Source organism: Peromyscus leucopus, chromosome 5, assembly GCF_004664715.2.
Source record: "Peromyscus leucopus breed LL Stock chromosome 5, UCI_PerLeu_2.1, whole genome shotgun sequence".
Taxonomy (NCBI): domain Eukaryota; kingdom Metazoa; phylum Chordata; class Mammalia; order Rodentia; family Cricetidae; genus Peromyscus; species Peromyscus leucopus.
The window spans coordinates 77,780,948-77,806,507 of NC_051067.1; the positions used below are offsets into that span (position 1 = coordinate 77,780,948).

General features: G+C 41.9%; 1 protein-coding gene across 3 annotated transcripts in view; it reads left to right on the forward strand.

The window, feature by feature from the left end:
• Positions 1-25,560, forward strand: part of Lonp2 (lon peptidase 2, peroxisomal) — a 108,315-nt gene that overhangs the window by 54,319 nt on the left and 28,436 nt on the right. For all 3 annotated transcript variants that reach the window (XM_028893971.1, XM_028893970.2, XM_037206064.1), the window contains one exon: positions 2,909-3,042. In XM_028893971.1, the coding sequence (XP_028749804.1) occupies positions 2,909-3,042 (134 nt within the window). The remainder of the gene's footprint in view (positions 1-2,908; positions 3,043-25,560) is intronic.

Genomic DNA, 25,560 nt, shown 5'->3' on the forward strand with positions numbered 1-25,560 from the left:
ACATATGTTTCCTGAGTAGAGGCTGCCATGGGGGTGCACGCCTTTAATCCCAGCACTGGGAGGCAGAGCCAGGCAGATCTCTTGAGTTTGAGGCCAGCCTGGGCTACAGAGTGAGGTCCAGGACAGCCAGGGCTGTCTCTCTCCCACCTCCCCAAAAGAGTAGAGTATTGCTTCATCTCATTTATAGGTCGTGTGTTTGAGTGAAAAATAGACCCTGTTGGGAATTTATATTGGCCATAGCCTCTTACAGTTTTCCTGGCTCACTATTACAGATTGATTGCATCATCCAACATCTTAAGTCTGCCAAGAACTCCAGCAACCCTTTCCTAGTAACTTGTTTTCAGGAAATGTGAAATTTCTCTCCATGCATGGCCTTTCTGACTGCCTTATGATCTGTGCCAACTTTCTTCTAGGTCTATTTAGTTATTTACAGAAAGTAGGACGAAGTCTAACCCAAGAGTTCCTTTTTCTTAATTTGTTTTGACATAAACTATATGAATAATGCCAGAAGAAATAAATTGAGTGATTACCCAAAGTCTTCCAGCAGTGACATCACTCTGGACTTCTAACAAGCCACATGAACCTTTATGATAGTGTCTGTATCTGAAAAGGGGAGTGAGTGAGAAGACACCTGGCTTACCTACTTCTGAGAAGGATGCTGAAGAGTTCATTATTTGTAATTCCCAATCACTGCCCCTTACATACTTGTTAGCTCAAAACATGAGATGGAAAACATTGTAGACGTTCGGGACTTTCTTGAGCAGTCTTACTGCTTTAATGCTTAAAAACAGAGCACAGCCCAGACAGTGCAGTGGACACTGCTGCTCTTAAGCTCCAGGTACTGAGTTACCAGACACAGGAGACCAAAGGTCATGGCCAGACCTTTTCATCTGCTGCTGGGCAATGTAGACGTGGCCCTTGGTGTCCTTGTCCCCTCCCCTCCCTGTGTCAAGCTGATTTGAACCTTGTAGTTCTTAGGTACTTACTGAGCTCCACTTCCTTGTGAGAATCCTGAATGTTGCATGTTTTCAAAGTCACTGTCCTAGGAATGTATACTCCTGTCTTGTAGAGACATGTGAAGCCTAAGTGTAATTCCTCTGAAACTTAATCCTTCTGAAGTTAGCAGAAGCACTTTCAGGTCTCTACACTACAAACGCTTCTTCAAACTGAATGTTCCTCTTCTTTGCCCCTTCTTGAGGGCTGAGGACACAGATCAGTGATAGAGTGTTTATGTCATCTGATGAAGCCTTCCTTGGGGTTGGTTGCTTTTAAGACTTCACCTTTCTGGTTAGCTGTCTCTTTGAATGAGCCGTGGAATCCTGCAGCCCTACATCCAGCTCTGTTACTAAGCTGATGCAGGAGGAGCCACATTAGTTATTTTTTAAATTAATTTTCTGGTTAGGATACAAAGAAATGAGTTTCTTGTGATATTTTCATACATGTATATCTTCATACTTTGTTCTCCCTCACTCTCCTCATGGTCCCCTTCTGCTTCTATGGCATAGCTCCATACTCCCCTCTTGTCCCCCCTTCCCCTTCTCAGAGTTCCCCCCTCCCCTGTCCCATGTCACACACAGACTGAACTTTAGATTCTATATTTGAGGAAAACATATTATTCTTTTTGTGTATGGTTTATTTCATTTAACTTGAGTGATTTCTCCTCTGTCATAATTTAATTCTTTTTTACCACTCAGTAAAATCCTACTGTGTCTGTGTACCACATTTTCTTTGTCCGTTGATGGACACCTAGGCTGTTTTCATGTTTTAGCTACTGTTAGTAGAACAGCAATCAACACGGATGTGTAAGCATCTCTGTGGCATGCTGACTTACAGACCTGCAAGTATCCACCCAGGAGTAGAGAGCTGGATCATCTGGTATTTCTTGTTTGGATTTTAGGAGGGCCCTCTATACCAATAGTTCTCAACCTGTGGGTTGTGACCCCTTTCACAGGGGTCAGATATCAGATATCCTGCATAGTAGATACTTACATTACAATTCATAACAGTAGCAAGATTACAATTATGAAGTACCAACAAAATAATTTTATGGTTGGAGGTCATCACAACATGAGGAACTGTTAAAGGGTTTCAGCATTAGGATGGTTGAGAACCACTAGAATACACTGACTTCCATACAGTTTACCTTCTCATCAGCATCCCTGTATCCTCACTAGGACCTGTGGTTTCATGACAGGTATTCTAATTGGGTGAAGTGGAGTCTCAGTGCAGTTTCAATTTGCATTTCCTGGTGGCTGAGAATGTTGAACACTTTTTACATCTTTATTAGTCATTTGTGTTTCTTCCTTTAGGAGAGAACTGTCTATTCAATTCATTAACCTTTTCTTGATTTATGATTTGGAGGGGGTTGTTTGGTTGGTTGGTTGGTTTTATTTCTGTCTTAGGTTTTAGAGGATTTGTCTGTTTGTTTGTATACCAGTTAGCCCAGGCTGCCCTCCAGCCCATGAGGCTGACTGTTGGTCGCTCTACTTTTACCTTCCAAGTACTGACATTGCAGGTGTCACAAAGCTCTGGCCAGTCTCTCTAATCCCTTCAGCAATAGTTCAAGAACAGTACATTTGGTACAAGTGGTAGTCAGTAAGCTCCTTAATATACACCAAGGAACAAGTGGTGTGTAACGTACTGCCAGGTTCACTTCAGGTGTGTAAGCTTGCAGGGCCAAAGGTCTGCTTTTAGATAAAGGGTAACAGTTCAAGATAATGTATGTAAAGGAAATAACTGTGGCCAAAACCACTAATTTTAATGAAATGTTTTATGTGTGGAAAAGTTAGCATTTTTAAAAAATCTACACTTTCAAATCTACATTGTTTCTTTAGTGAAGTGGTTGCTTCTGTTTTACTTACTTGCAGGTGGTATTTATCCAAAAGTAAAATGTTTTCCTTTGTAACAGATACACCAGGGAGGCAGGAGTCCGTTCTCTGGACAGAAAGTTTGGGGCCATTTGCCGGGCCGTCGCTGTGAAAGTTGCAGAAGGACAGCATAAGGAGGCCAAGCTGGACCGTTCTGACGTGGCTGACGGAGAAGGTTTGTGACCTGGTCCTGGTATTCTCGATCGGACAGCGCAAAGGAAATGGTACTATCAGCTGAGTGTGGCAGCAGGGAGACTATCAGATAGTCCTTGAAATGGTGCTGTCCAAGTAAAGCTGGAATAACGTAAGATGTGATGGGTTTCTCGAGGTTTATTTTTTGGTTTTTTGCAAACAACAGTATTATTCAGTATTCTTCAAGGTTACTACTTTAATGATAGAGTAACCTCCAGATTGCTGTAGTGTACACTTTATACATGGTTTGCTGTTCTCAAGTGCAGGCAATTGTTAAATTCTTTATAATAAAGTTGTTAGAAGCAAAATGTGATGACACACCCCTGTAACCCCAGCACTCCTGAGGCTGATGCAAGATCAAAGCCATCCTGGTCTACATAGCAAGAGCCTGTCTTAAAAATGCTGCTGCTGATATGATGATGATGTTACATTTTTTTAAAAAAAAAAAAAATGTAAGCTGTTCAAGTCTGCCAACACATACCTGTACATTAGAAGAGATTCACGTGTTTTTCTCACACAGCTTCTTTTATAGGCACACAATTAAATGTAATATAAACTTCCCTCCAGTAATTCTGGAGGTGGCACTCTAAGGGGAGTTGTTCTGCTGTAGTTATCCAGATGCATGTGTTTCCTTTGCTTCCCGGTTAAAATGTGTGCCCTTCTTGCCCCAGAACTTTAAGAAGCTTAAGCTTCAGTTCATCACAGTATGTTGTTATGTAATTAATTCCCCAAAACTTGCTTTTGTGAACATGTAGCAATAAGGAATTGAAAATTGCTGCATAGGAAACAGATATATTAGAGTCCTACCATTTCCAGAACTCTTTCCAGAATGCAGGTAGGTGACTGGGAGACAGTAGCTGCACTCTGTAGTAGTTGTAGTAGACCAGGTGTTGTTTCAGTGCATAGAAGAGTAGGTACTCATGTGACCCTCTTGGTTCTGTGTAATCTTGCCTGCTCCCACTTGGCCTGGGGCCTCACTGGTTCATTTTCTCTTGAGAATAACCTCCACTTTAGCTGAATTGGAGCAATATAGTTATGGTATGTAGAGTATGGATATTGAAGTCCAATTGTTTCTTATAAGGACAGAAGACTTCTGTTGTCTTTTGTATGATTTGTGTCTTCCAAGTTCATATATTGGAAACTTCACCTCTAACAAGTGTTCTGAGGTAGGGCTTTTAAGAGATGATGAGGAACTAGGGATGTAGCTCAGTGGTGGTGTGTTTGCATAGGATCCACAAACTCTGAGTTCTATCCTTATTGAGTCATGAGGGCTCTTCCCTTACGGGGACTAATGTATTATCTTGGGGAAGTGTATATTACATTTCACAGTTGTAGATTCCTGGTGAATGGATGAGTTTGGATTTCCTTCACCCCTGTCTCTCAGGAGCTCTCTGTCATGTGATTCTTTCTGCCATGTTGCACATAGGCCCTCCTTGACATAGTTCTTTGCTCTTAGACTTCTCAGTCTCCAAAATTAGGAGTCAAACACATTTCTATTCACTATAAATGACCTAGTCTGTGCATTCTATTATTGTAGCATAAACAGGCGAGGTCAGTTCTCACCCATACTTTGCGGCATTCTCCAAATTCCTGAGTCTTTTTAGAATTTCATGGCTCAAATCAGTTTGTTGTTGATCACCCTGCCTAACGCTGTAGACACTGAGGTTTCTGCTTTCTTTAACCTGCTAAATTTTCATTGTATTTTTATCTGTTTACATTATAGTTTCCAAAATTTTGTCAGCATTTCTTTATCAGGTATCTTCATTCTCATCTTATTCTTAAGAGTTTGTACTTTTTGATTTCTGATTGTTTTAGTAGAAAGTTAGTAGAATTTAATAGAGAAAATATAAAGACATGTTCAGATTACACTTTGTAGAAATTGTAGTTTTGAAAAACTGTCCTAGCCCATGAACACAAAAGGCCATGCAGCAGCAGGGGTAGCGCTTTCTCTTGCCTCTTTAGAGTTAGGAGCTATGCTTTTCCTGTACTCCAGTGTGCTCAGCCCTCAGCCATCTAAACCTCTGCCTTTTTGCTCTATCTGTGAGATGATAGAAAGTGAAAGTTAAAATGAAATGTGTCCATTTAACATATTCAGAAAATTATGTTTAAGATTTAGATGGTGGTTTTAGAATTTTTAATACATTCAGAGGTGTCAAATGGAATTTTCCATAGCTATAATGCAGTTTAATGTTTATATATACATATATAATATTTCTAATATTTGTGCTTATATTATCTTTACAAATGTTCAAGAACTTGTTCAAAAAATTTGTGAACTATTTATGAACATACAGTTTTAATGAGAATATTCCCTTGGGTTTTGTTGTTATTTTTTTTTAATTATGGGTCTTCTTACACATGATCAGGTAGCTAAGCAAAATTGAGTAGTTAAGCTGTCACCTAAGGTACCTATGTGTCTTCATAATTAAGACATTTATGTTTCAAATACTTGGGTTATAATTCTTATCAGAAGCACAGACACAGCCCTGGGTGGTTCTGATATCATGAAACATAGAGTTACTAGAAATGACTATCCTCCAGACTTAATAGAATAATTGTAAGGAATATTATATTTATAACATATGTAGTATATAATATAATTATAACAAGTGGTATTTATGACCTCAAACAAACCAAAAGGAACATTTCTGCAAAAGAAACTGCATGAGGTTTTCATGCCAGAAAGTTCAAATGGAGCTCAGTAACTGCTTTTTTTTTTTTTTTGGTTTTTCGAGACAGGGTTTCTCTGTGCTTTGCGCTTTCCTGGACTCACTTGTAGGCTGCCTCGAACTCACAGAGATCCGCCTGGCTCTGCCTTCCAAGTGCTGGGATTAAAGGCGTGCGCCACCACCGCGCAGTAACTGCTTTTTTATTAGAAAGTGATTTATTTAAAGTAGGAGTTATTTGCTTAAAACTGTTGTTTCAGAAATTTCAAGCAATTCAGTGGGTGAGTTATTTTTAATGTTAGAAATAATACTGGAGTGGACTCAGAGTTACTGCCAGGAAGAAAAGTAACTTTGGGCCACGAGCTTCAAAACAGGCAGAAACTGGCAGTGTTTTTAACAAGCTTCTGGAGCAGACCCAGCATCGCTGGTCTGTGAGCAGTGTCTTTATGTTTGTGGGATTGTTTAGACAATTAAACTGGCCACATAGCAATGGGGGATCTGAGGAGGCAGATGAGGGACAGAGTTGATTAGTGATGGAAAAAGAATATTGATGCTTCTGTCAGCTGTGAAGCAGGATCTTTCATGAAAGCATTGCCTGTTTCTCTACATGGTACTAGGACGTTACAAAATCAGTTTTTTCCTTCTGGGGTATTAGTTGGGTTGAAGAATAAAAACACATGACTGATGCCGGGCGGTGGTGGCGCACGCCTTTAATCCCAGCACTCGGGAGGCAGAGCCAGGCGGATCTCTGTGAGTTCGAGGCCAGCCTGGGCTACCAAGTGAGTTCCAGGAAAAGGCGCAAAGCTACACAGAGAAACCCTGTCTCGAAAAAACCAAAAAAAAAAAAAACCACATGACTGAAGTTTCATTCTGCTATTTGCCTGTCTTTTGCTAAGACAAATACTCCATGTGTTCAGCTTTAAATGCTTAAGTATTTCTCTGTGGAGTTAGACAATGCCTGCTTATTCTTATATGTCATGTGAGCTCAATGACATACATGCCTGGTAAGAATTTTCCTTAGCAGAGAAATTGTCCTTTTTGATCCCTGATTCCATTCATAAATCTTTCCTGTGTTCTTCAGTAAACACTTGCCTTGGCCATCGGATTCTGGGAACAGACACATATCAGACGTGTGACAAAGTGTGACTTGTCCGTTTGTTTGCAGGTCTGGAGGTTGGACATAGAGCCGTGCACACCCTAGGCAAGTTCTCTTTCTGAGCAACATCTTGCCTTGTTTTCTTTTTTCTTTTCAGTTTTTGTTTATTTGTTTTTAGACAGGGTCATTAAGTTGCCCAGACTGCCCTTGAACCTGCAATTCTCCTGCCTCAGCCTCCTGAGATACTGGAATTTCAGGCTTGAACCACCAGGTCTGATAGATATTGTTTATGTTTGTTCATCTTAGGATTTCCCAACCGTTTGGAATGTGTGAACTAATTTTTTCATCAGTTTCAGAAAATTTATGACTTGTTTTTTTTTTGTATTTTTTTCCCTTCCCCATTGAGACTCTAAGGAAAAACTATATTGTCTCTTAGCTCCTTCTTTCCCCATTAATTTAGCTGTCTAATTCAGTTTGTATTTTTTGTTGTCCTCTATTCCAGTTTATATTGCTGACTTTTGCTATTTAAACATATGGAATTATTGTTTTCATAAATTGTGCTTTCTGCTTTTTAAATGGCCATTTAATTACAAATGTGTGAATATGTATATATACATATATTTGTCCCAATGGAATGTCTATTTAATTATCTATATGTATATCTATGTTATATATATTTTTTTCACATAATGGATTCTTCATCTATCTATCTATCTATCTATCTATCTATCTATCTATCTATCTATCTATCTATCTATCTCTTTTGGTTTCTCAAGACAGGGTTTCTCTGTGTAGCTCTGGCTGTCCTGGAATTTGCTCTTTAGGCCTGGCTGACCTTGAACTCAGAAATCTTCCTGCCCCTGCCTCCCAAGTACTGGGATCACAGGTGTGTATCACCATCACCCCCAGCTGCTTTTCATCCTCAATCCATTTTTCCCTGTTTTCTTGGATACTCAGCATGGGTTTAGGGTATCTTTGATCAGTCTGTCATCTGATCCAGCTGTGAGTCTGTCTGTGTCACCTGCCCATTATGGCTGCTGCTGCTGCTGTTGTTGTTGGGGAGAGGGGGGGTTGTTGTCTTCTGTTTCTGTTTTGTTTTACTTGATTTCACGTCTTCTGTTTGTACAGAGCTGCAGGTTGAACCTAGGATCTCACATCCTAAGCAAGCGCTTCTCCCGCTGAGTTCTGTCCCCAGCCCTGTTGCTTCTTGTTCTCCTCCTCCTGTGCCTCCTGCTCCTTTTCCTCCTCCTGTACCTCCTGCTCTTCTTTCTCCTCCTCTTCCTCCTCCTCCTGTTCCTCTTCCTCCCTGTTCCTCCTGCTCCTCATCATCGTCATCCTCCTCCTATAATTTATTCTGTTTCTTACGATTCCTTTTTTCTTTTTGGTTTGTTTTCTCCCTTCCTTATAATGGAAAATATAAAGGCTATAGCAATCACTGTCCTCTAAAAAGGGGGATATTTTCTCCTCACAAATCACTAGGGACAAGCAGGCCACTTTTGATACTGCCAAGACTTCATTTTAGACTTTGTAGAACTACTCAATTTCTTGTTTAGCTTTATTCCTAGACTGTGGTCTTCTAGAATGTGATTCTCTAAAAATGCAGTTCTTACTGCCGATGTAACCCCTTACTTGTGAGTTCTCAATTTCGAGTCTACTTGGGCCTTTACCTTCTGCTTATTTTTCCTCCCAAGTTTCTGAAATCCCACCCTGAACGTGCTCCAGTTATGAGCTAGTCACATTAGGGAAGGACTTCAGTGCAAGTTTTCTAGCTTCTTTGTCACTGATGTCAACTCTGTTTTGACAAATTTGACTTCTCATAGTTACTTTAACTAAGTCCCTTCAAGACTGAAAACACAGCTCATCTTCTAAGTATTCTGAGGTATGGCAATTCTAGCCCACATCCCCAAGTAAGGAAAGTGAAAAAGAAATACACATCTGGGTCTGGAGAATTGTAGCTCAGTGCTGAGAGTGCACACTTAGCCAAAAGACAGCATGTAAGTGACCCTGGTGTGATTCCCAAGTCCCATCACAGTACTCCTCAGCTGACACTGAGCCTACCTCCTTCATCCAGTTAACAGCTGACCTCCCAGTCCACAGGAGGATAAGAGCTGTACTTTCGAAGAGAAAAAAACTGGTGGTTGGATTTTATTTCCATGAAGGCAGCTTTGTCCTCCCATAATAAACCTCTGAGCCCTATGCTGGGCACAGAATCTGGACTGTTGAGGACAGGCTGTGTAGTTCAGTGTAGATCCTGTTTTGCCTGAGGTGCATTTTGATCTGTATTAGTCCCACTGTCCTCCAGAAGGTGTACTTACAGTGACTCGGCCAAGGTAAATACTATATTTAATGTCTTTCCTCATCCTTTCTAGGCACCTTCACAGTTTAAAATACATCAGAACAAAAGGTTTTCATTCTGTACCTTACGACTTGTTCATTCACTTTAATTCTTGCCTATAAGCAGGAATGGAGTGGGTGAAGGGAAGGTAACCCACCCCCTGAGCTCATTTACTTAGGGCAGGGTCCAGATGGCCTCAAAGAGCGCTGCTCTGCACTTCTGGTGTGGTGTCATTCCTCACCCTGCTCACTGTGGTAGCTCCTCTCAGGCTCCAGTTCTGCAGGAAGAGTTGGTCCTCTGGTAGGCTGCTAGCTGTCAGAGTTCTTTGTAGCTGTCTCCCGCTGTTGACTTCTCAGGTGAAAACATACTGTGCTAGATGTTCTAAGTGTAGCTCCTTCCTAACCAGAACAGGAAGCTGTCCTGCAGGAAAATCAGGGGACTTTTTCCAACTTCTTTTCTGACCAGTCTCCAAATTTGAAGATTTCCATCCTCCTGTCTACTGCCGTAAGTATGTTATGTGGTAATGAAGGCAGTGAATATAGTCAGGTGCCTTGGCTCACACCCATAATCCCAGTGCTTAAGAGGAGGGAAGCCAGAGGTGGACAGGAATGGGAGGCTAGCCTAGGCAACAATGTGAGGCCTTGTCTCAGAACATAAAGTAAATAAAAAATAGTATATATGATACTTGGAGGTGGTAAGGTTTGTGCTTTGTGCAACTTTTTGCAAAATCCTTTCTATCTTCTTGTAGCAAACTTCTACTCGTTGCAAGATTTGTCTTTTGAATTTCAAATTACTTATCAGTTACATTGTAGCAGATTACCCTGTAGACTTCAGCAAATTAAAACTGTTTATCAAGTATTTATTTCGAGGTTTCTGTGGATCAGGAACCCAGGACCAGGGAGGGTGCTTGAGTAGCTGTGACCCAGGCTTGTCCTGAAGTTTTGTTGTGAGGCTGCAAGCTCACCTTGGGGATGTCTGCTCACTCACAGTTGTTAATGGAGCCCAGTTCCCTGCTGACTGTTGGCTAGAGTTCTTTTCTTTCCACAGGGGCCTCTCCCTGGGCTTAGGACAGGGCAGCTGGCTTCTCACAGTGAGAATGTGATATGTTACCTAAGGTGGGGAGAACCAGAGGCAGAATGGGCAACCTTTCCTAATACTGGTACCACATTCTTTGATAGGCAGTGAAAGGGAACTGACTTCATAAAGATGTGAACACTAGTTGGTGGGGATAGGCTGCTTGGGAGCCATCCAACAGACCCTCTGCCACCAGCTTACTTGTTTGTTTTCTTGCCTCCCTCCCTTGTTAGACTTTGTGTTTTTCTTTATTTGGTGCTGGAAATTGAACTTAGGATCTCATACATGCTAGTAAGCACTCTACCACTGAACTGTCTTCGAAGGCCAGGTCTAAATATCTTTTTTTTTTTTTTGAACATTGACTTGAGTGCTATTCAGTTTACATGCCTTATCACCACACATCATAAAAACTTCACCAAGTTAGGTATACCTACCCTATTTTATGAAACAGGAATTGGCTATCCTGGGAGATGACCTACCTGTTCAGGATCATAGAGCAAACAACTCATGCATCTCAATTCACATAGGTTAACCCCAAATAATGTGGTCTCCTACAGTGGCACACGCCTTTAATCCCAGCACTTAGGAGACAGAGGCAGGTGGATCTCTGTGAGTTTTGAGGCCAGCCTGGTCTGCAAAGTGAGTTTCAGGATAGCCAGGACTGTTACACAGAGAAACCTTGTCTCAAGAAACCAGAGAGAGAGAGAGAGAGAGAGAGAGAGAGAGAGAGAGAGAGAGAGAGAGAGAGAGAGACGCAGAGACTGTCCTCCAAGCCAAGCAGCCACCATCTTGAGACATTCAGCCACACCTCCTTGCTTCCTGCAACCTTTTGTGTGCATCTCTGCCTGAACTGCATGTGGCCTGGAGGAGGGGCTGGAGTATATGGGCAGGGAGGACTAGGAAAGGGATGCTCCATCAATACAGATGCAGGGAGCCTTCATCTCTGCCGCATGAAGGTTTTCCAGTGGTGGCTTGGCAGGGTAGGAGCACGTACCCCCGTAAGTAACCCATGCACTGTAAGGAAGCCCAGCAGACTCACTGGCTCCCCAGAGTGAACTTGGGTGGACCACGTCGGCTTTGTCATTGGAACCATAGGAGAAATGGTAGACTCTGCTATGTCTCCCTCTGAGAAGGAATCTTAATAAGAGGCCGTGCTAATCATCTCTAATCCAGTTAGTGTATGTGCTGCCAGGGAGCACAATGTATTGCTGTTTTGAGGTTTTTATGCATTTCATTTCTGTTGATACAGCCCCATTTCCCAGAGATTAATTAGTTTGTTTAGAATTCTAAAGAAATCCTGTGTTTGGGTGTTAATAGATAATAGAAATTTCTGTGACACAGAGCAGTAGGAATAGGTTTGGACCATTGTTGAATGCCCTTGAGGGGAAGAAAATCTATAACACCCATAAATGAATGAATCTCTAGCAGAAATTGAGACTGCTTATCAGTATGCAGTGTGGATTTCGTTGTTTTTGTTTAAAGACATAAAAACTTCATTCATGGGGCTGGAGAGACAGCAGTGAGGTAAGAGCTCTTGCAGAGGACCCACAGTTCACTTCCCAGCACACACATGGTCACTCATAGCCATCTGTAATTCCAGTCTAGAAGATCTGCCCTCTCTGCCTCTAGGCACATAGTAGACAGACATATGTAAGCAAAACACTCATATACACATAAAAGTAATAAATCTATTTTTTAAAAAAACACCTTTCTTCACTATTTTTAGTGAAGTGAAATTAATTGGAAGGCTTCTAGTTACATAGAAAAGTCCTCAAGTATTTTAACCTACCTTTCATGCCTTTCTTTCTGGTTGGATTTAGAATAAAGAGAATAATTTGTGTATCTGCCTCTATCAGCCAAAACCACAAATCACATGCCTTGGCTGCTTGTTTTGGATTGCTGCAGGACTCAGAGGTGAGCTGTAGTTTCTAAAGTAGTGCCTAGATCTGATGGTAAGTTTGTGACAAGTCATAGTTTCTGTGTGACGGGGGCTGAATAAAGCTGATCTCCATTTTCCTAATCTTCAGACTGTGTAGCTTGAACTCTGCCTGTTCCCATCAAGTCTGGCTATTGAAAAACTGTCAACAGTCAATTGTAGTCTGAGACACTTTGATTATCAGAAGAATGATTTAGCCAACACTGAAGTTTCTTACTCAAGACCCAAGTTATACAGGCAGGGCATAGAAGTGTGGATTCTGTTCACATTTTCAGTGTTGAAAGTGTTCCTCATCTTGTCATTTCTTTCGTACTTTTTGATTATATTGGTAATTCAGAACAATTGAAAATCTGCCACTGTCAGGGGCCTGAGGTTACTGTTGGGGACTATGGATTTCAGGAACACTTTTCAAGTCACTTGGCCTGCCTGCTGGTACAGCTTTAGGGCTTTTGTGGCCTTCTACAAACTCAAATGATAAAATTCAAGCCCAGTGTTGATAGCTTCTTATAGTAAATCCTTTGTGTTTGGTGGCAGCAAATTGTGTCTAAACATCTCAAATCAGACAGTATTCTAATGTTGAAGTGAAAATTGTTATTCACACCTGCCAGTATCGTGGAGATGTACTAAGTATTTCCTTCTGAGGGTGACGCTTACACTGATTTACCAGTTGTTCCTGTATGGGCACTGGCCTGGCCCAGCAGCACAGTGTTTGCCTATATATGCAGATGGGATATATAGGGCACTGCAATAAAAGGAAACCCAGTCTCTCTCAACTCCAAGAATACTTAAGATTCTACTGGGAATTTTCAAATACTGTGCATAGTCTTTGCAGCTAAACTAACCCAAATAATTGTCTGAGAATATTTTCTGGATCTCACTATAGAAAATGAGTTTTGTTAAGTAACTCCTGTAAACTCTTTGAGAAACTGGGGTACAGATTCCTCTGGTGCCAAACAGGATCATATGGCTTAGAGTATGTTGGTTCATTCAGTCACTGGGTCAGCAGCTAGCACTGCTGAATGCTTGCTGTATGCTGTGCAAACTGAATAGAACTTGTGACAAGCATGTCGTCTACAGTTGAAGCAGACACATAAAGAGTCATCTATTGGCATCACAGGGAGTGCTGAGTTTCATAAGGACAGTTCATTTCAAGTGTGTTAATATTTTAATAAATATACTTCCCACCTGTGACATCCCTTTTCCTCTCCTTCCCCCTCCCTTCTTCCTGAGTCTGGATTATTTCACTTATGGTGATGATCTCATGTTGATTCATTTTCCAGTAAACCACACAGTTTCGTTTTTCTCCAACTTCATCCATCTTTATCCATCCATCCGTTGACAGCACCTCGGCTGACTCCATGCCGTGGCCCTTGTGAACAGTGCTGCAGCAGGGGTGTGCAGGTGCCTCTGGGGTGTTGACGTGGGTTCTGTAAACATCCGGGCAGGGCAGAGCTGTGTCAGGTAGCAGGTCTGCTTTTCATGTTGGAGGAACCCCCATATTGATTTCCATACTCTCTGGCCTAATTTACATTCCCACCAGCATTATCTGGATGCCAGTTGCTAAAGTTTGTGTCAGCACACCTTCAGTTTTTTTAGATACTGTGGCTTTAAAAAATGCTTGTAATAAATTGAAACAAAAAATAATTTACTTTGACATCTAAATTTTTATGAATGAAAAAGGAAGGTTATAGTATTTTTATATTCATAATTGTTACTCAGATTGAAATGTGACTCACAGTCATAACTTTCTGCTGTATTACAGTGATTATTGTGTCAGATGCTTAGTGAGCAAGCAGAAATAAAACATGCTTTGTAATATTTAGGTTGTATTAATGAAGAAAATATTAACAGAAAAAATAAATTATGAGCATGAAGAGTCTTTGGCTATTTAATCCATGGATTCCTCCATTTACTGCTAGTTTTTAAAGATTTTTTTTTTTAATTTTTATGGCACTATTTTTTTTGTGTGCATACATACATACATGCATGCCCCTGAGTGCCAGTGGAGATCAGAGGACAATCTGAGGGAATTGTCTCCCCCTTCCGTGGGTGTGGGGAGCAAACTTGGGTCATTGGGCTTGGAGACGATCACATCCACCTGTGAACCATCTCTCCAGCCTTTTAAGTTGTTTATTGTGATCATGATTATCATTTCCATGTGATTGTGGAACTCGGGCCTTGCTTGCTAAGCTCTCCACCAAACTATCTCCCGGGCCCTATGGCTAGCTTGTTTCTTTAAAAAAATAAATAAATAAATAAAAAGCCAGTGTTAGGATTCATGACTTTAATCCTAGCACTAGGAAGGCAGAAGCGGGAGGATCCTCCAGGCCAGGCCAGCCTGGTTTACAGAGCAAGGTTCAGAACAGCCAGGGCTACAAAGAGTAAACCCTTTCTCAAAAAAAAAAAAAAAAAAAAAAAAAAAAGGAGGGGGGATGGAAGGGAGGGAGGAAAGGAAAGGAAAAGAAAAAGTTTGAAAGTGTGCAGACTCAAATGCTTAGTCCCCCTGGTTAGTAGTTTGACTCTTATTTCCTTTGGCATGCTTCCTTCAGTTGTGAAAAGGGGATTCTGGAAAGATTAACCTGAAACTGACAGCACAAATTATGCAGTTGGATATATTCTGGTTTTTCGGATTTTTAAAAATACTCAGTTTTGCCCTTTCTGGGTTCCACTGAGGAGCCTCTCATATCTCCTGTATTTAATGGTCTAGTTTTAAGAGATCTAATTCTGCTGTCTTACAAAATAACAAAGATACTTATCTCCTTTTTTTTTTTTTAATTGTGTGTGTGCACATGTGTGAGAGAGGGAGAAAAGAAGGGTGTTGCTGAGGCGTGTGTCTGTGGAAGCCAGAGGTCAGCATCAGGTCTCTTCTGTTGCTCTCCACCTTATTTTTTGAGACAGAGCCTCTCACCGAACCTGGGGTTCACTGCTTGGCTAGATCCCGTCTGCTGGAATTCCAGATACTTCACCACACCCAGCTTTGCATGGGTGTTGAGACTATAAACTCAGGTTGTCCTGGTTGTGAAACAAGGTCTGAACTAACTGAGCCATCTCCCCAGTCCCCTCCCTCTTTTTAATGTTTTGGGGCTCAAACTCATGGCCTCACACATACACTGGAGAAGTGCTCTAATCACTTCAATTTTTAGATTCATGGGGGAGGCTTGAGACAGGGTCTCTCTATTAGATAGCTCTGGCTGCCCTAGAACGCACTATGTAGACCAGGCTGGGCTTAAAAGAACTAATTTTCATTTTTTGTGTCTGTGTGAGTAAATGTCACATGTGTGAGGGTACCCATGGTTTGAAGAGGTTTTCAGATTCCTTGAGCTGGAGTTACAGACTGTTGGGAGTTACCCTCATGTGCGTGCTGAGAGCTGAACTTCTGCGAGAGCAGTATGTGCTCTTAACTGCTTAGCCATCTCTCTAGCCCCCATTATCTCACTTTTTAAAGCAGGGTTGTGTAGTAGAATATTATTTTAAGATGTGTTACTTTTGTTTATGTTGTATTTATTTAACTCTGTGAAGCTGTGTTACTGTGCCTGTCTAAAACACCTGATGGTCTAATAAAGAGCTGAATGGCCAATATCAAGGCAGGAGAAAGGATAGGTGGGGCTGGCAGGCAGAGAGAATATATAGAAGGAGAAATCTGAGAGAGGGAGATTGAGGAGCCAGAGAAGGAGGAGAACCCCAGGGGTCAGCCACCCAACTACACAGCAAGCCACGGAGTAAGAAATGAAGAAAGGTATACAGGGATAGAAAAGGAAAAGCCCAGAGGCCAAAGGTAGACAGGGATAATCTGAGTTAAGAAAAGCTGGCTAGAAACTAAGCCAAGCTAAGGCTGGGCATTCATAATTAAGAAAAAGCCTCCATGAGTGATTTATTTGGGAGCTGGGTGGCGGGCCCCCCAAAACAGTAAAAAACAACCAGCAACAGGGTTGATTAAAATATCTTTGAAAGACTTAGTTGATTTTATAGCTGCCATGTATAGCCTTCTCTCTATGCCAAAACAAGATCTAAATTCATGTAGACCCTAAGTATGCCGCCAGGGTGAGTGAAGGATCAAAAGACAGCCAAGTGGAAACTTGCTCTAAAGCCATCAGTTGAATGGCTTTTGGGGCGATCATACCCCCAAACCAAAAGGCTATTGCTGACTCCCTGAAGTCCTGGAATAACACCCTCAGCTCTAGGGTGGCTACTGTCCTAGCTGCTTTCTGTTACCATGACAAACACTGTGGGAGACCAGCCCCCACACTTATTGACCCCAGCACTCTTGAGGGATGAGGGATAAGAGACTTAGTTAGAAACAGAGAGGAGAGAAACAAAGAGAAAACACAGGATAGACTCAAGTGGGCCTGGATCCTTATCCAGCAGCCCAGAACTTTATTCCAAAGGTCTATTTATAACAATGCCAAGGGGTGGAGCAAAAGACCTCCCCCTTGCTAGTTAGACCCTTACAAACACCTGGTACCCAGGCCCGTGGTCCAATCAACCTAGTGGGCTCCAACAAAACACAGTAACTAAAAGCACTTTGAGGGGGGGCGCTTATTTGGCTTACACACCTCCTTGTTGCAGTCCATCATCCAGGGAAGTCAGACAAGAACTCAAGGCAGGTGCTGAAGCAGAGACCACAGAGGAACACTGCTGACCGGTCTACTTTCTGTGGCTTGCACAGCGTGCTTGCTTATACGATCCGGGATTACCTGCTCAGGGGTGTCACCATCACATCAAGCATTGATCAAGAAAGTGCTCCCACAGACCAGTTTGATAAAAAGCAGTTCCTCAATTGAGATTCTCTCTTTCCAGGTGATTCCAGTTTGTCTCAAGATGACAAAAACTAACAACTGACTCCTTAACCACTTGACACACACAAACTGACACATAATGTTAAGCCCTAATATTTTCTGTCTTTGTCCCCAAGATCTCATGTTTATGTTAATATCATAATATAAAACACTGACCAACTTTTAAAAGTCCCATGGTGTTTAAATTTTTCCAATAATATAAAAGTCTTAAGTCCTCTTTAAAACTCCAGGCCTTTAACTATGAGTTCTTGTGAAATCCAAAATAAGTTACATACTTATTTTAAAACAGAAGAACCAGAGTGTAGTTAATCAGATCAAACCAAACCCAACCTAACCATGGAAACAGCACAGTGCCTAACAGCCTGGACTCACTGTCTTCTGGGTTCCAAAGGGTGGGGCAGTTCCACTTCTCAGACTCAGTCATTACAGCATACACAGCTTGTCTCAGAGCTCTGCTCCACACCCGTCACTGTCCTTGGTGGTCATTGCATGATCCTGACATCTCCCATATGCCGGGGTATCCACTGCAGTAGTGGCTGCATCTTCATCAATGGCCTCTCCTGATCGCTTAAAGTGCCAAGCCGTAGTGGTTCTCTATAACCCATTCGGTCCTGAAGCTTTCATGCTACTGAGAACAGTACCATGTGGGAGACTCGTACACATGACCAAGTTCAGATGCCAGCTTGTGATGCATCCATGGCCTACTCTGGACCACACCTTCTCTATACTGACCCTGAAGAAACACTCCCCAGAAGATTTCACCTCATTTATTATGGTCTCATTAATTTCAGCTTAAGCCCCAGTTATCCAGCATCATGTGTCACAGGAAAGCTAAAGTTTCAGTTATAGTATATCACATGAAACTTCACAAGCCAGGTCTCCATTATCTGTACATCTCTCAACATTTCTTTCAGGCTCCTATAACAGTTCATTAAACTTTGAGCAATGGCTTTTCCAGCCCAAAGTTCCAAAATCCTTCCACAGTCTTCCCCAAAAAACATGGTCACCATGACCAAAAACAATTTGAGGGAGGAAGAGGTTTATTTGACTTATATTTCCACATCACAGTCCACCATTGAAGGAAGCCAAGGCAAGAACTCAAAGCAGGAATCTGGAGGCAGGAAATGAAGCAGAGACCATGGAGGAGTGCTGCTTACTGAATTGCCTTCTATGGCTTGCTCAAGTATTTCCTATACAGCCCAGGCCCTTCTGTCCAGGAGTGGCACCACTCACAATCAAGGAAATGCCCCACAGACCAGTCCGATAAAGGTAATTCCTCAGTTGAGGTTCCTCTTCCCAGGTAACTCTAGTTTGTATCCCCTTGAAGGAAACTATTCAGCACAGCGGCTCTGCTGGATAAACCACCAGCAATCGATAGGGGTTACTACAGAGTGAGTGTGGCCCAGACAGGGTTAGTGAGTTATTCTGAAAAGATGTTTGAAGAGTCCTGTGCTCAGGAAACATAACATTGTTAGGATGCCTCAGTGATACACACATTCAAGGTAGTTCTTTCCAGACTCCAATTGTTTTGGTTTGGGGTTTTGATTTTGAAACTGTTTACTATCTCACTCTGCAACTGAGGCTGGCCTCAGACTTATAATTCTCCTGCCTCAGTCTCCCCAATTGCTAGGGTTATAAGCATGTACCACCATACCTGGTGCAATAGCCTATTTAAAAGAAATGAAGAAGACAGTCTTCAGATCACATAGAATTGAAAGAAGGATTAGCTAAGTCTTGGGGAAGAAGAAAAAGGTGGTTTTTCATCTTTGGGTCTGTGAGAGTAATGCTGCCATACACGTGAAGTCCTCACATGCAGTTCTTTAGAGATGCGCCGTGTGTAGGAATGGAATTGCAAGATAGACTGTACTTCACATGGCAGTTTTCCTGACTTTGGACTCGCAGACTTCAAAACTTGCTACACTGCTGTAGTAGTGGAAATAGTATGATACTGGCCTAAGAACAGAAGTGCAGATGGATGGAATGGAATGGAGACACAAAGAATAAATGCTAACCAGATGAATTGTATTTTAGCAAGGGATCCAAGCCCATTCAACTAGGAAAGGACTCTCTTCAACAAGAGATGTTCAAACCTGATGCCCACATGCCACCAAAGAATAAAGTTTGACTTGGATGTTTAACACTGATGTTAGCTAGAAATGGACCAAGCTCTAAACTGAAGAACTAATGCTATAAAACCGTATTTTTAAAAGAACCCTGGTAGAACTTTTAATGATATTATAGTTGACACTGGGTTTGTGGACATGACACCAGAAACAGGAAACAAAAAAGAAAAATGAACTGACCACCATCACAGTTAAAATTTTGTATATTGGAGTGGGAAGGTGGCTTGGGAAGTAAAGATGCTTGCTGCCACTCCTGCAAGTTGTCCTCTGATCCTCATGTATGCAGTATGGTAAGCATACACACACACACACACACACACACACACACACACACACACACACACACACAAATAAACAAGCAAACAAACAAACAAATAAATGGTACATAAAATAGATGCTTTAGAAAGTTGAAGGAAGGGCTGGTGGGTGGCTCAGTGGGTAAAGGTCCTGGCTGCCAAGCCTGACAACCTGAGTTCAACCCCTGACTCCTGCTGGCTGTCCTCTGACCCCCATACATGCACCATGGCATGCATTTATCTGCACATATCCACACATAAAATAAATTTATAAAGTTAATAATGAAAGTGAACAAAGTCTACACAGTGAAAGAAAACACTTGGAAGTCATATATGATTAAGAACTAATACCCAGAGCATATAAAGAGCAACAACATAATTCATAGAAACAACCCAATTAAAAATGCCAAGTATTTGACTGGCTATTTCTCTAAAGAAGTTGTGCAAATGGTCCATGAGCACATGAAAAGATGCATAATACCATAATTCACTGGGAAATGCACATCAGAACTACAGTGCGATCCACTTCATGCTTAGTAGGGTCACTATAGTAATTTTTAAAGGACATGTTAGTGTTGGCAGGAATGTGGAGAAATTAGGACAACTCTGCATTTCTGTCAGATGGTGCAGCCACTTTGAAAAGAACATGGCAGTTCTTCAAAAAAAATTAAAAATAGAACTGAAGTAATCCAGCAGTTCTACTCCTGGGCACTTTATATACCTAAAGGGAAGAACACAGATATGTATATTGTCATATTTATAGCAGAATTATTTCCATAAGCTAAAAGGCAAAAACAGTCCAAGTGTCTATCATCAAGTGAATTGAGAAACAATATGATATGTAAATGTAATGGTTACTGGGGCTGTAGAGAAGGAAAAATGGATAATTATAGTTTAATACAGTGGTTCTCAGCCTATGGGTTGAGACCCCTTTGGGGATGAATGACCAGGTCAGAGGGGTCGCTTATTAGATATTCTGCATATCATATATTTACATTATAATTCATAACAGCAACAAAATTATAGTTATGAAGTAGCAATGAAAATGATTTTATGGTTCCTCACCACAATATGAGGAACTGTACTGAAAGGTCGCAACATTAGGAAGGTGGAGAACCACTGGTTTAACAGGTTCACTTAGCTAAAGATGATGGGAAGTTTGGGTATAGATGATGATGTTGTATCATCACTGTGAGTGTATTTGATGTGTCCAGACTGTTCATTTGCTGATTAAAATGATAAATACTGAACTGCACATTTTACTGTAATAAAAGAAGCTTCAGCAAAGGATGCAAAGGAACTTTCCTAACGTCAGTTTGCACATGAAAGAGCTGGACTTCTACGCCAGGTTGTCTGACCATGACGTATCTTGAAGGTGGAGTGAAAAAGCAATTGCGCCTCTGTTCAACATTTTGGAGAATTTCCCCAAAGCCTTGGGTGTTTGTCCTTGCCTTCCACATTGTTGGAGGCAAGGTCTCATTCATTGCTCACTACTCTATGCACAGTTCTCCTGTCTCTCCTCCCATCTCCCCAAAGGGTATGCAGGGCTACAGATGGTCACTCTGTGAGTCTAGCCTTTATGTGGGCTCCACATATTTGAACCCAGTTGCCAGGCTTGCACAGTGAGCACTTGACCCACTGAGCCTTCTCCCCAACTCCACCCCGTTTGGAGACAGGCCTCACCTTGTAGTCCTGACTGGCCTGGAACTCACCATGTAGACTAGGCTGGCCTCAATCTCCCAGAGGACTTGTTCCTGCCTCTGCCTACTGAGTGTTGGAATTAGTGTGCTACCATGTCAACAGTCCCCTAAATTTTTAAAACCCAAACTACATCTATTGTTCTTAGAAGTTAAAAAGTGTTTACTGTAGCTGGACTTTCTTAGTAGGCCTTTCTTTGGACCACCAGCTCCCAAATAATGACATGGACACTTCTTATTAATTATGAAAGCTTGGTCTTAGCTTAGGCTTGTTCCAAACTAGCTCTTAAAATTTAAATTAACCCATTTATATTCATCTACATGCTGCCACCTGCTTGGACAGATCACCTTAAGGAGACACCATTGTAATGATAGATTTCTTTCAAAGGCAATTCTCTGGGCATTTAGAGACCTGCTACAATTTCCTGAGGTTTTATACCATATCATCTTTCTCTTTACCTCACCTATTTTTTTTTTTAATGACAGAGTCTAATGTAATACAGGCTAGCCTCAAACTTAGTATGTTGGACAGACCACCAAAGTCTATTAAACCAAAAGCAAACTTTATTAAAAAAAAAAAAAAAAAAAAAAGGAGGAAAAAATCACCGCGGTCCACAAAAGCTTATCAGCCAGTGTTCAGGATTCTGAGGCTGTAGCAATAGAGGCGGATTCTGGCCCCCCTTTTATAGCCATGGGGAAGGCATCAGGCACGGGGTGCATGCTAGGACTAATGTAGGAACATCAGGCATGGGATGCATGCTAGAAGTCAAAGAGAAACATCTATTAAAAGTTAAGTTTGGTCCAGGCAGTTTTTTGGCTATCAGGGCAAGTGGGTTAAAAGTTAACCCCTGCCTGTTGACAGAGGAGCTGACTGTAAGCAGAGAGTCACTGTTAGAAGTTAACCTTTAGAGCTGATGACTGTCAGCTGTTATTTTTTTAGGTTTACAATTTTATATTTCTATATTCCTGGACGCTTCATTCTCCTTGACTTATAACCAGAATCAAACCTTTGATTCGTCTAGGTCTTAAATATGAGCCAGATTATAATCTTGAATAGTTTATATAAAAAAATAATTTTTAAGTGTGGTGATATTTTATTTGTGTCCCCCAATAAAATATATCTGATGATCAGAGGAAAATGCCAGCCACTATAGTAAACAAAGAGGTCAGGCAATGGTAGCACACGCTTTTAATCCTGGCATTTGGGAGACAGAGAGTCTTCTGGATCTCTGTGAGTTCAAGGCCACACTGGGAACAGAGCCAGGCATGGTGGCACATACCTTAAATTCCAACACTAGTTAAAGGTTTGGAGGTCTGTACAGACAGATAGGAAGTGATGTAGCTGAACAGAGAGAGCAAATGAGATAGCAGAACAGAAAGGCACATAGGGTGGGTATACAGGAAGTAGGTCTGTTTAGAAGCTGAGGTGTCAGTGAGATGAGGTTGGCTTGTGGCTTTTCCTAGTCCTCTGATCTCTCAGGTTTTAACCCCAATATATAGCTCCAGATTTTTTTATTTAATAAGACCGTTTTGCTATTCATCTACATTTAAGCCTTATAATAACCTCCTTGGTTTTGTATAAAGAAGATTAAGCATCTTATTGTAGAATCATTTTAGTTAATGAATCTATCAATTGACAACCCTGGGCCCATTCTCCTGGGCATATCAATGAGTATTATAGTTAGCCATCCCCCCCCCTCCCACACACACACACATGCCAGGGAGTTTTCCTTTGACTTGGCCTTTTTAGCCTGCTTTGGGAGCAGGGATGATGTATTCTCCTTTATAGCTGTTTCAAGCAGAAACAGGATGTAGATGATCAGGGCCCAGGAAAGCTAAAAGACTAGTCAAAGGTAAGGAGTGAATTTGGGCAATGGTGCATTTATCAGAAGCATCTGATTTGACTCAGCTGGAGACAAGGAGCATTCATATCAGCTGGATTAGTCCATATCAGCTTTGAGCATATCCATGGTTCACAAGATGAAGTCAGCAGCTGATGCCTGGATGTGTTGGTCAGTCAAGTGGAAATCTGCTTAAACAGATATGGACTAGAGACAGAAGTTAAAATTTAGGAATTTAAGGAAAATTATAATTGGAACTTTTTGTTTTGTTTTGTTTTGTTTTGTTTTGTTTTTCAAGACAGGGTTTCTCTGTGTAGCTTTGCGCCTTTCCTGGAACTCACTTGGTAGCCCAGGCTGGCCTCGAACTCACAGAGATCCGCCTGGCTCTGCCTCCTGAGTGGGATTAAAGGCGTGCGCCGCCGCTGCCGCCGCCACCCGGCTTAATTGGAACTTTTAAAAGCATGTACATTTTTCTTCTGTCCTGAGAGCCAGGTACTAATCGGACAGAGATATCTTTGGCCTGATGAGAAGCATCTTTAAGTTTACATTTAATCATTTATTAGGGATATAAGCAGCTATTATTGAGAACAGTCATTTCAAATCATATTTGAAACCTGTTTGTCCGTTAATATTAAGTCTATGAGTAAGGCCAACCTGTTGGGGTTTTTTGTTTTGGTTTGGTTTTTTGTTGTTGTTGTTGTTGTTTTTTAATCAAGAAACCTAGTAGCTTTAGAAAAAGCAAGGCTTGATATATATATATATATATATATATATATATATATATATTATATATATATATATATATAAAATGAGTTAACAAACTGACTATAGCCTTGTGGAAGAATCTAGTTGTTGATGCTGCTAAGCTGGCAAAGTTATAGTTAGCCTAGCTGTCAATTACTGTCAGAGATCTGAGAAGGATAAATTATACCTGAGTACAGACCAGGCAGCTTCCGAATCTATAAAAAATGACAGAGACTAGTCTGTACTCAGTTAGCCATACCCAGGTCTCCATGGCGTTGGAGGCAGAAGTATCAGAACAGCATCAATCTTTGGCTGCCAGGCCCATAGGGGGAAAGTTTCTTCTGTGGAAGAGGGCCATTAGGAAGACTGAGCTCACTTTGTCTAGGCAAAAGGGGTAAATCAATTCTCCAGTGTTCTGCTGCTTGTCCACAGTCTGGGCTGGGTCCTCATGGCAGGTGTTGCATCAGGGCATCTTGCCCTGTGGTCAGCACTGCCATAATCCAGGTGGAGACATCGTGGTACCCTGTAATATTCTTTGGAGACCCTGGGTCATTGCTAGAATCTGGGAGTCTTTGTTTGATATAATAAGCTTTTTAATCAACATTTTTAAATGCCATATTCTGCAGATCTCTGAAGTATTTGAGTGATGTTCAGGTATATCTGAATAGACAAATTTGTTTCTACCCTGATAACACATGCAAGGGACTAAGTAAATCTTATTCCTGTAATTAATTACATCAGTCCCATAGCCTTATAAATTTAAATATTTTAAAAACTGTTCTTTTTTTAAAAGGTTAAAATCTCTCAAGTGTCTTCCTGCAATATCAAAAATAATGTATCCTCTTTTACTTTAAGAGGGAGAAAACATGGCATACTCATAATCTGTATAAGGCAAAACTGGCGGGGGATGTTCCCAGGACCTCCACCTCTCTGCCCAGGTGCCCACAGCTCTCTTGGCTTTGCTCATCCAAACTCGGGAGCTCCTGCACCCCGTCATGGGCCTCGCTGCACTCCGGCCCACCAGCCTAGCCCGTCCAGCACTCGGGCCCCCATACCGTCACCAGTCTGGGCTCGTGACCATGGCTGCCCCACTCCTGCACTCCCAGACCTATGCCGCTATGCCGCCACCCTCCTGCGTGGCTGAACCCATCCTGCCCTGTTCCTCTTCCCTGAGCTTCAGCCCATGGAGAAGCTGCAGGCCCCAACTGAGCCATGCACTGGCTGCTGCTCCCACAATGCAAGGCTTAGTCTGCCAAGTTCCTTTTGCCCCCAGAGCCTGCTGCATCTGGAAGAAGCGGCCACCTGAGGTGCCTCTCCTTAGGCCTGAGACTGTGGTATCTGCAGGGGGGAGGGGCGGTCTGCTCCTTAGTTGCAGGCTGCTCACACAGACTGGTGCACAGACTGCCTTGGGGAGCCTGGCCTCCTGAGACAGAGAAGGGCAGAGAAGGCTGACAAAAACTACTGTCCTGCTGCTGAACTGGAAATGAGAGAACAAAACTTGAAAGGGGCCCAGGGTAAACGTTAGTTTACTGACAATCACCACACAGAGATTGACAAGAGGTAACATGACAAACAGAATAAACATTCAGAAGGAAGAACACTGTGTGCGGGGAGCTTGGGGTCCCAACCAGTCCCAAACCAGTCCCAAGGGGGTGCAGATAAGTAATCCAAAGGCCAGAAGAGGGGTTGAAGCATCCTTCATCCCCTCCAGCTCAGTGGTCTTTGGTGCATCCACCTACTCTTATTTAGCTCCAGTTTTGTCTAGACACCAGATACAGAACTTACCTTTTGACCAAAACCAATAGAATAAAGTTTACCAGAGACTGGGGTGACCCCCCCCAACCCAGTATTGTGAGAAATCCTGGTTTTGGGCACCAAAATGTTGGGTCTGGGGTCA